We start from the raw sequence: 11,386 nt of genomic DNA on the forward strand, positions 1-11,386 counted from the left end.
AAACCAAGGCATATTTTACATGACAGCCGTACAGATTTTTAAGAAAAAGCATTGGCAAGAAAATTGCATGAAAACAGCGTTGTCTTGTGTTTGTGCTTAAAGTGGTAGGTTTCCGAAGAGCTTCTGCAGAACAAGGTAGCTCTGAATATACTGGGGCAAATTCTGCTCTCCCTGATTTTGCTTCTGCATTTTCATTAACAAGCTGGGGCTGGATTTGGCCCCTCTGGCTCTGAAGCAGGAAGCGTGCTGCAGACCTCAGTGCGACGTAGACAGCTTCTTAAAAACCTTTCATATTTCATGATCGCTGTCGATTCTCTTATGATCAGCGTTGGTTCAAGCTCTCATGAATCAAAAATCAGTTCATGGCATGTGTCTTAGAGCAATCTATTTGTCTGCAGGTAGCAAAGGGAAACGGCACTTTGAAGAATAAAACCCCTTTGCCTTCAGAGCGACGCATGGGCGGCAGGGGAGGCTGGAGCACCAGACGGGAGCTTAGACCTCCTATTCAGGCTCAGCCCTGGGCATGCTGGGTGACCTTGTGTTCTCCCATTTTCTTCTGGGTGAGATATTATTTATCCATGATAATAAAGTACAGGATTCTTTAACTACAACTCATGGTTTAATCCATTGTTGCAAGTGGCACGAGCTCCCTTTGAAAAAAATACAAAAATAAAAGAAATCAGAGGCATTAAAGGGAGCAAAGAGCTGAGCTTCTTTAACTGAAGCCGCTCGACTTTCATCAGAGGTCAAGCCCTTGTAGCCCTGACTCTGCAGGTGAGATCTCCACGGAGGACCATCCTGGCAATGGCCTTTGAGAGGGGATGGATGCTCCACAGCCCACAGTGCATCAGCCCTGGGCACCCTTCTAGGCACAAGGTACCGAGCAGACAGGCAGCAGGAGGGCTTGGGCCCAGCATAGGCCCTCTGAGCAATACCTTGAGTGAGGGCTTTTGCAAAAATGCTGAAAATATCAGTGCAAGCATTCCTTTCCTACTGCCGTCTGCAGTGAGCTCTGCATAGTTCCTGTCCCAGTTCTGCCTCTGCTTCTCCAGAAGGAGCAAACGCTCCCACAAAAGTCCACACATCACCAAAACGTCCCGTAAGCCATTTATTGCTGTGTTTTGGTACTTTTGCATAAGCATTTTAGTCCCTGTGTGAGACCTAGCACGCAGCAGAGCTCATTCCCTCTCCTCTGTCTCCAGGTTTCGGAGGCACTGGCCAGGTTTTCCAGGGACAAGTGTCCAGTCGTCAGGTTCTTCTTCCAAGCAGCTCAGGGAGGCAATGCTTTGCTGTCAGTACTGCCGATGTTGGTGGGTTTATTCAAACTGGGTAGGGAGATGTTGGCAGAATCAATGAGCCGATATTGCTTGAATTAAAGGCAATGGTAAATGACCCAGAAATGCCTGCAAAAACAAATTCCGGGCAACAACGAGGGCCTTGGAAAATCTTACCGTGAGAGCCGAAGCAGGAATTTATATGCTACCTTTTATTTTTGCGCCTGAAGGTCAGATACAGATTTTAGTAAGGTCTCCAAGCAGGAGAACTGAGTCTCAGCTTCAAAGATCAGAGCTGAATGTGAATTTCCTTTGTGTCTCAGGGAAGGACAGAGCCTTCATTTTGGTCTAAGCCCATCTCAGGACTGAGAGAACCCTTCCTTCTCCGAAGCCTCCTGGAGTTAAACCAAATACCTTCCCATTAGCACAGAGACACTCTGTAAAATGTGAAAATCCTCTCTTTCTTTTGCCTCCAGTAAATGAAGAACCTCTGCCCCTTCCCATCCAGCCTGGATATGTTTTTAAAGTGTTGACTCCTTCCTTGTTTGCATCAGTTTCAGTCCGCCAGCTCCTGACAGCTCGAATCAAATGCCTGCCCAAACCTGGATGGCCCAAGGAGCTGGCATGGCTGAGGCACAGCTTGGAGCAGCTGGAGCGATGCGGTGAGCATCACATCGAGGATTCACCGGCCTGATTTATGAGGTACCCCTGACAGCCCGGTGACTGGGGGAAGCACGAGTCCAAGCTGACACCATCTCCCCAGGAAAAAAAAATTGCCATGTCCTTGTCAGCGCCGGGCCCTCACCTGACCGTCCTCCTCCCTCCATTTCACGAGGTTTTTGTGCAGGCTGGAGCCAAGCATCCGGAGCAGAGAGGACAAAAAGGATCCACAGGCACCAGCCACCTGGAGCCGTGCTCCCACTTTCTCCATAAAATTTGGGGAAATCCCTTTGAACCACAGTTTAAACTGAGATGCTCGGCTAATCCCCCTGCTAAAGCACCTCAGCGCATGCCCTGGCTTATTTTTTTAACTTAGCTTTGTATTTTCAGCTGCTCAGGTTTCATCTCAGTCACTTGAGCAGGAGGCTCTGTGTGAAGGTGCGCGAGGATGGACAGGAGCGTCCAAATGGAGGCCCCCAGATGCGAGCGTTTCTCCCTTAACCTTCCTGCACCATCGGGAATAATAATTCCTCGCAGGGCTGTTGCACAGCTTGATTCATTAAGGCTTATGAAGAGCTTTTAGCTCCTGCACTGGAAGGCTCTGTGCGAGTTATTTTGGACTGCTCAGGTGTTAGGAGCCGAGGCACTGCAGCAGGAATACAAATAAATCAAGAAGCGAAGCTGCCCCCTTCCCGCATGCAGCCCCTGCCCCCCACTGTTCTCCATCACTGCTGGTGTCAAACAGTTAATTTACAAGCCCAGCACTTTACAAAGCCCCTGGAGCACCAATTGTCCCTTTCTCATGCAACATCAGCTCCTCAAAAAAGCCAGCTGAGTCTCCGGGGTCACCCCACTCCTGCCCTTCCCAAGCCCCTATCCAAAACCACACAAATATTTATTTCAAGCAAGTCCAGTCCAGCATCACCCCTGTACAGCATGATGCTGGAAGTGCTGAAATAACCCTGGAGGAAGGGGTGGATGCAGTCAGGGCTCTGATCTGTGCCCTGTGCCTGCTTGGAGAAGCAATATTCAATCGGCAAAGGTGACCCAGATACCCCACAGGGGCGCAGCCTGCCCACGAGAAGCTGCAGCAAGGCAGCATCCCCATTCCAGAGCCGGGTAGAGACAGAATAGCTCTCAGGCCAGCAGGACAAACTGAGAGAGCACTGGGGAAAAGAAGCAGGCTTGTGGCTTGGAAAGGTAAAGGCGGTGTAAGTCTCACATGGCATTTTTTTTCCTCCCTCCCTCTGTCTCCCTCCCCTCCTCCAGTCTGTTGCACCGGAGCTGTCGGCCATGCTGTTCCAGTTCAGGGGCTCCTGCAACAGAAAAGATCAGCTGTTGGAGAACCCATGGAAAGCCCTGGGGGAGAGCCATGGCCGCAAGGTAATCAGCAGGCAAAGTTATTACCATTATGCTGCTAATTAATTCCCAGCTCATTACGTTTCCTGTGGCTAATTTGTACTCGCCGCTGATTTGATTAAACTCATCTCTATGCTAATAAATGTGTTTTCCATTTGTTTTAGCGACTGGAGGAAGAGAGCCCGGTATTTACATATTTTGACGTTTATCAAATAAAACGCGGCGCCTGAATTAATTCTGCTCTGATTTATAAGTGGAGGGGAAGGGGAGTGCCGGGACGCCGGGGGTCAGGCACGAACCGTGCGCGCGCGGCGGGGTGCGCCGGGGGGGCTGCAAGGATGCGCGGGGATGCTCATCCCCAGCGGTCCCCATCCTGCCCGAGGATGGGGCCCTGCAGGGTCCTGTGGGCACAGCCAGCAGCCGCCCCGCTGCAGGGTTATGGCCACGTGCATGGAAACCCCTTCGCCTCCCCCCGCGTGCCCTCCCAGCCCGTCCTGGCCACCTTCGCCATCATCGTGGCCACCGCGTCACCTCGCCGGCACCCTGCCGCCGTTGGTGTCCCCTTCTGGCTCAGTTCTGAGGCACGGGGATCTGGTTTGCTGGCACGTTGGATGGTCCCCACACACCTCGCTGGGGGGATTTTTCTTTGTCTTTCAGAAATTGCTCCAAGTGAAGAGGAGATTTGCGCTGCAGCACCTGGTTATGAGCAGGGACTTCGTTCCCAAGTTCCCTGTGGCAGGACTCGCCACAGCAACATTGGGCTCTCCGTGTCCTCATCAGGCCCATCCAAGCTGTAGTGCATACGCAATCTGTACATTTTAGGCACCCATTTTCTCCTCTCTCCCCATGTTAAATGGCAGGGAAGAAAGCTGCCTTCTAAACCCAAGACTAACCTTTGGGGCAGATCTTTAGCAACTGCAACTCCATTGGAAACAGTCGTCCTATTCCCCATAATTAGCTGGTGCAGCATCATTCTGCTCTTCATCTGGGCCAAACCCTAACAGGAAAACACTCTGAGAATGTCATTCAGTGGAAGTCATGCTTTTAAATCACTCAAAGGTTTGTGAAACCCAGCCATTCCTTTTCCTTGGAAAACTGACCATTATCACTGAGTAAATCCCCTGTACCTACATGTGTGTGTCCATGTGCATCATATTGTGTTTGTGCACATACACATTTGTCACCAAGCTGGAGGGCAAACCTCTGAGTGGGCTGAGATTTTTATTTTTATTTTTTGATTATTTTTTTTGCTGGACATTTGGCTCAACCCCGTAGGGATTTTTCCCTGTACTTTCTTGCTTTTGCTGGTCTCTCTGCCAGCCCTGTGCTGGGCTGGGCTTTGCGACGGCACCCCAGGCCAGCAGCCCTGGTGCAGCCCGCAGCTTCCCATGGCTCTCACAGCAGAAGTTTCCCAGCAAAGAGGGGCCCTGCCGATGCCACTCCTTGCTCTGGCACTGCGATACCTTCCACCGCCACTGCCTCACCCCAGGCAGTCTGGAAACAGCTTGATTGCTTAAGTAACAATTAACCGCCTCGTCTTTTGGGAGTGCTTCTGGTGTGCCACGCTCAGCCCCTGCCCCGGAGGGTGTACTCCTTGCCGTGTTCCCCAAACTGCCGCCCCCCAGCTCCGTGCTGCTCCTGCACACATGGAAGGGCACCACCGAGCCCACCCTGTGGCCACGATGAGGCTTCTTCCTGCCCCATCCCCATCTCCCCCTGCCCATCGTGCTGTCCCCAGCCCACTACCTTCTCCCCATCCCACCGCCCTGCCTCCTCCTTTAAGCTCCTGCACAGCTTTCTGCGCAGCACAGGACCACCTCTCTGCCACCTCGCCCAGTTTTTTCCAGTGTCACACGGATCTAGGTCTGCTTTGCCTCCGCAGCCGAGGCATCCCCAAGGATTACGTCTGCATGACAGGGGTGGGAATGGTTTTAGGAGTAAGTGCAGAGGGCACTGTGGCCAGCCACTGTCTCCCACCCATGTGCCAGGCTTGTCCCCGGTGCAAATGGGGCGGACAGCATGCGTGTCCCAGCTCAGAAAAGCTGGCAGTTTGCACAGGACACTTGGGCCATCGTCACCAAAGAGCCCTGCTCCAGGCACATCCTGACATGAGCCTGAGCCTGGTCCTGAGCACACCTCGTCCCGTGCTCACACAGCAATGCAGCTGCATTCGAGGGTCCCGGGCACTACGCAGCATTTTCCCGGTTTCATTAGGATAACCGGCTAAGCCACGCGCCGGTGCGAGTGCTGGACTTTTTGTATAAAAGGTTTTAAGCCTTTGCAAGAACGGGAAGTATTACTGACAAAAAAAAAAAATGCCTTGTTTCACATTAACAGACTTTGCTTTTCCTTGCGAAGGTGGGACAATGGCCACACGCCGCGTGGTATCGGTGTCACAAAGAACAGCCCCAAAAAGCTTCAGCTCAGGACAAATAAAAGTAACATTGATTCCTTTTTTTTTTTTTTTTTTTTCCAGCTGGTATCAATACATTAAACAGCCACGCTGGAAAAGTGAAATTGATTCAAGGCCTTCAGTGCTCCCTGCCAAAAAAAGCCTCCTGCAAGGATCTATTCTGTATTGAATTACAGTCTGGAAAAGTTCAATAGGTTATTGTACAAACAGAGAGCAAAAGCCCGTCAACAATGGAGCGAGAGTGATTGTGAGGCTCCTTTGTGCTTGCCAGCCCTGAGCCCCTCGCAAACTCGGATGTTAAATCAGTTTAATTAAAACGCTGGGCTTCAAATGCAGCAGGTTTTGTGATGCACGTCCTTGTGCAAAGACAGGTAGGCTGAGCGGGCTGAACCTGCCTGCACCGAGAGCTCCTCGGGCCCTTTCTTGGGCCCTACAGCCTGCAGATTTTTAGAGCAGCTGACCACATCGACCACCCTCAGCTGCAGCCCGAACTGCCCCATGCCCGCCTGCAGCCTGTCTTGCACCAGGCAGGGGGACGGGGACCCCGTGAAACACCCATCTGAGTCCCAGCCCTGCTGGGTGTGCTGGGAGAGCTTCGAACGTCGCTTGGCGTCTCGCTGCCTGGGTTTGTCCATCTGTAAAACCCAGAGTCATTCTGGCTGTACTGCTCCAGGGCCTGGGGAGCTCCTCAGGAGCCGAGCTTTCCTCTTGCAGCGAATGAGCAATGTGCAGAGGTGGCCCCAGGGGTTGTCGCGTCTCCCTTCGGCACTGGGTGCTGGCACCCAAGAGCTTGGGTGCACACCCAAGGTGCGCGGTCCTTTGGCCAGCCCCTGAAGGGGACTGGACTGGGCTTTGAGGCAGGATGAGTGCGGGTCCCTTGGCTCTGAGACCCTCCAGTGCTGTGTCCTCCTGCACTTTGTCCCTCTGCCAAGCCTCTGGGGACAGGACAGGCAGCAACGGCCCCCCAACAGCCCCAGGGTGTCTCCCCAAACAGGGGATGATGCTCCGAAGGGGTGGGAGCAGCTCACGGCGCTGTGCTGCATCACAGCTTCTACATCCCCCCTCTCCACCTCTAATTAAGATTCAAATTGAGTATAGAAATTATGTGTAAGTAAGATGCTAATTATTAAAGTCATTGATCTCCCAGACAATAAAGCAGGCTAGCTTTCCTGCGCTGCCTGTGTTTTGAGGTAGCTCTGAGCCCTTGTGATTGCAAATGCCTGTGATAGCTGAAATATGCGTTTAAGTGTGTAAATGATTGATTTTGTGGGGCGGTGAAGTCCCCATCTTGCTTTGAACAGAATCTCTTCACAGCATCCCCAGCCCCAGCCAACCCCAGCCACACATCTGGCTCTCTCGATAACTCAGATACCAATAACAACATGCATTAAACTTTCTTCCCCCATCTCTCCGGACATCTGCCTGATGTCCTTGTCCTCTCCTCTAGCCATAAGAACAGCCCCCAAAGCAGAGAGGGTGTTTGGAGAAGCCAGGGCTTGGTGGGCATCCTTCAGAGGATGCTGCCTTATCCATCCTCTGCTCCAAAACCATCCCCACCATCTCAGGAAGGAGGCGGCACAGCCTGGCTGGGCTGTGGGGCTGAGCAGGTTTGTTCACGAGCCCCAGAGCAAGCACTCGGGGCAGAAAGCGTCACGATTTCATCCCCTTGGCCCCGCACCAGGTCCCCTTTGTGGCTGAACATCCGACCCAGGGAATGGGGCCGGGGGAAATGGTGGATTTAGCTTGAAAAGATATATAAAAGGGTGTCTGAAAAATGATAGAAAAAAATTATATGGAAAGCAGAGCACGAGCACCAGGCTGCATGCAAGAGAGCAAAGCTGCAGGCTGGGAGGGTCGGGGTGGCCGGGGCTGTGGCGGCTGCAGCAGGGAGGACTCAGGAGGAAGGGAAGGCCTGGGCTGCAGAAGAGAGGGATGTCAGCCTGGAAACACAAAGTGCAGTACCACACTGCACCAAAACGCTGGAATTAACATCAAAGCAATCCTGGAGCAAATGAGATTACAGTATGCATGTTAATGAGGCAGCAGCGCTAATCAGCAAGGATGCCTCGCTAGGAGGGCTGCACTGCCAGCTCGTGATTTGTATTGTCGGGCTGGACTGGGCTCCCTTTTGGAGAGAAGATTTTGTTTGGTTTAAAAACCGTCAGTATTTTGTGGGGTTTCTGGCAATCTCAGATTTGATTTGATTTCTTCAAGTAGATGTCTGGCCCTCCAGGGTACGGAGAAGAACTTGGAAATGGGATTGAAGTGGTCCCCAGAGCCAAGCTGAAAACCACTCCAAAGCCAAGGAGCAGATAAAAGTTGCCCAAAATATATTTTTTCTCTATTTTTAAACCTCATTATTTTTAAGCCAATCTCGCCACTTTGCAGAGAGCTGAATGCATGACTTTGCACACAACAGGCAGTGCTCTGTGTGTGTGCGTTGAGCTTCCCTGAGGAATCTGAAGCCACTCGAGATCCGAGGGGTCCAGCTCTGCTCACGCTCACAGCAGGTGTATTTCTGGTGCCACAATGCTGATGTCAGGATTATCCTTCAGCACTGGGCACGTTGCCCCTTTTAAGCACATGTCCCTGTTCGAAAAGTGGAGCTTTTTAAAGTCAAGAGCCCTAAAAAAAGCACTTGCTTGGGAGTCATGTGTCGTCAGGCGAAAAGCTGTGAAAGGGGCAGGCTCTCCCCAGAGGCTGAGCCGGGCTGGGGGAAAGGCTGGCAAGAGGCGTTGGGTAAGAAAGGCATCGTGAAAAGGGGGGGATTGAGATCAGGAAAGGCAGATAATCAGCTCACAAGAATTAAAAGGGCAGGACCCACGGCCGAGGAAAGACATCAGTCCTATCTCTGGTACCGCAGAGCTGCCTGAAACCTGGGATGCTCCCAGAGGCCGGCAGTCAGAGAAGCTTTGGAGCAGGGGCAGGAAAAGAGAAACCTTCCTGGAGATTCTCAGCTGTCTCTGCAGCAAATTAACCCCTTGGGAGACAGAGGGAGCAGGCAGCAGCCACAGCAGGGGCTGGGAGCCCTGCTGCCGAGGTGCAAACCGCAGGGCTGTGGCCACATTGCCCTCGGGAAGCAGCCCCGGCCCCCTCAAACTGCCCCTCTCGAGCCCTTTTCATGGAAAAATGCCATTCTGGTCAAGTTCCTTTGCAAGGAAACCAGGCTTGTTTTCATCTGTTTTTCAAACAGCCTTTCTCCTTGATTGGAGAAATTGGCTTAAATGGGTCTCTTTCTCTTTTCTTAAGCAAGGCTGCAATTCATTTCTGCTTCCTTCTCTTTTCACTGGTAATCTTATTTGCTGAAATTGTGAATAAGCAGGGTTTGGGCTATGTGAGTGTTTATAGAGCGGAATTACATGTTTTATGTGAAAGTTTGCAATGCAAACATCTCTTCTGCAGGTGGCTCGGAGTGAGGCGCAGCCGCGGGCACCAGGAGGTCTGGTACTCACTTCCCAGCCCTTGTCCAGCTCTAAGAAAACACCTGATGGCTTTTAGCTTCAGAAAGGGTGATGATGTGTCCCAGCTTCACAAAGATTTTCTGTGCCTTGATGTGGAGGTGCTGCAGGAACGGGCTTTCAGCACAGCTTTTCACCCTCTTCTTCCACCGAGTGAACAGATTCGGGCAGAGGGATGGAGCAGGAGCCGAGCACAGCCCTGAGACGGTGCAGATGTACCTCCCTTCTGCTTCGGCTCTACATGGCTGGGAAAAGAAGCTGTTCAGCAGTGCTTTCCGTGCCAGGGAAATCATTAACAAATTAATCATTTACTAATTAAACGGCATGATACCCATGTAAAGGGAGCGTGATTACCCTCTTCTGTAAGTCAGGAAACAAAATGGTGTTTCTGATTTTAGACCAAATTTGCCCTTCTCGCAACCCTGTGACTTCTGCTGCCAAAACCATCGCTCCGTGGCCAAAGCAGCTTCTTTAGCATGCCCGTCTCTGAGCACCAACTGGAGAAACCACCCTGATTTGCACCACTGCTGCCTGGTGGCTGTTCCCAGGCTCTTTTTGGAAAGGGTCAGAAGGTAGTTTGTTTGCGGTTAATGGGTTTTTTTTTTGTTTGTGTGTTTGTTTGTGGTTGTGTTTTTTTTTTCGTGTGTGTGTGTGTGTGTGTGATATTTGTTTGGTCTTTCTTTGTTTGTTTTTAGTTGGTTTTTTTTATACCCTTTCAATGTAGTGTGGATGCTGCAAGTCCCAGCCAAGGAGATGCGGCTGCATCCTCACTGGACGTTACAAAGACTGGCCGGGTGTATGCACACCCTTTGCCACCCCTCCGGATGAACCAGTCTGCAAAAATCCTCCACAGTCAGAAGGAGCAAAAGCCTGATCTGTTTATTTTCACTCTTCTGATGTTATTTAGGTCATGTATTTGAGATTAAGCCTGAGCTTTATCCCAAATGAGCAGCCTCTGGCAACAGGCAGGGTAGGTGAAACCTCATCGGTGGCATATGAGCATAGATTTATTTTAAAAGCAAGGACGAGGACAGAGTTAAGTGGGAAAGGCAGAGCACTGACAGTGCTGATCTGAGAAGACCATGGCAGTACCTTCCTCATTGCTTGCTTGAAGCAAGTCTTTGGGATGCACTAAAGGAAAATCCAAAGCCAAAACGCCAAGTTACTGCATCACGGGGATGTCCACAATTCCTCCACCAGAACACCTACCACTGGAGTGCTCAAATAGAGCAGAAACTCCTCCAAACTGAAGCCAAAACCTTTTCCTCTCCTTTGTGATCTCGAGGTCTCAAGCACTGCAGCACATAGAGCTGTCGCAGGTATTTACTTGTGCTAAGTGCAGCTCATTATTATTGCCTCCTCTGGAGCTGTGCTGCAATGAAGATTAATTCCCCACAGCCTTGCCCGATAACTTTTGGAACAATCTACTTGGCAGCCTTCTTTACTTTGTGTTATGGTTTCATATACTCAATCAATTGCGGGTGTCATACGGTGAAGGGGGCCTACCTGCTGCCAAGAGAAAAGCACACTGGACTTTGCTGTGAGGCTGTTTGCTTTGTGGTGTATACACAGAACAGAAGTTAATTCAGGAGCAGCTAGGAAAAAAAAAAAAAAAAAGAAGGAAAGAAAAGAAAGAAAAAAAAGAAAGATAAAAACGGAGATTAGGAGCTCAGAGAAGTTACGGTCTGAAAACCAAAACCTTGCTGACTCCGAGAAAGCAAGAGATACCTAAGATGGCTCCTTTCCCCATCATAGATCAAAACAAATAAATAGAAGAAGGTGGATGGAAATGGAGCATATTATTTCACTCCTAGCGTAACAGATGAACAAAACCAACTAGGCTAGCTTCACGAGTCTTAAAAAGTACCCTAGTCAGCCACTCGCTTTGTTCCTTATGGTGGCCATGAATTCTAACAACTCTATAAATTCTATATAATTCTATACATTCTATAAATTCTATCAATTCTATCCCATCCATCCTAGGGTTAAATAACCAGGCAGCCCAGTACAGCTTTCTGGCTGCTCTGCCTCAGCAGAATTTTGTGGGGGCAAGGAAGCTCAAGAGACCTAGAGGTGATGACCGGGGGCCTCCTCTTCCTCACCCATCTGCTGATCCTGGGGCCGTGAGGCAGCTCTTGTCCTCTGGCCACGACAGCAACGTGCAGCTCCGAGCAGCCCCTGAGGATGCGGATCTGGGCTTTTTGCTCCTTTCCAAGGCTCCA

General features: G+C 50.9%; 1 protein-coding gene across 7 annotated transcripts in view; it reads left to right on the forward strand.

Moving 5' to 3' along the window:
* LOC308178699 (uncharacterized protein) overlaps positions 1-5,110 on the forward strand; it is a 126,387-nt gene extending 121,277 nt beyond the window's left edge. The window contains exons 5-9 of one of the 7 annotated variants that reach the window (XM_080557693.1): positions 403-560; positions 1,751-1,936; positions 3,204-3,317; positions 3,458-3,478; positions 3,951-5,110. In XM_080557693.1, coding sequence (XP_080413819.1) covers positions 524-560; positions 1,751-1,936; positions 3,204-3,317; positions 3,458-3,478; positions 3,951-4,090 — 498 coding nt within the window. In that variant the 5' untranslated portion in view covers positions 403-523 and the 3' untranslated portion in view covers positions 4,091-5,110. The other 6 variants (XR_013939920.1, XR_013939922.1, XR_013939921.1 and 3 more) reach the window with 6 other exon arrangements.
* The last annotated feature ends 6,276 nt before the right edge of the window (positions 5,111-11,386 follow it).

The sequence above is a fragment of the Anser brachyrhynchus genome (assembly GCF_964034855.1).
Source record: "Anser brachyrhynchus genome assembly, chromosome: 16".
Lineage (NCBI taxonomy): Eukaryota > Metazoa > Chordata > Aves > Anseriformes > Anatidae > Anser > Anser brachyrhynchus.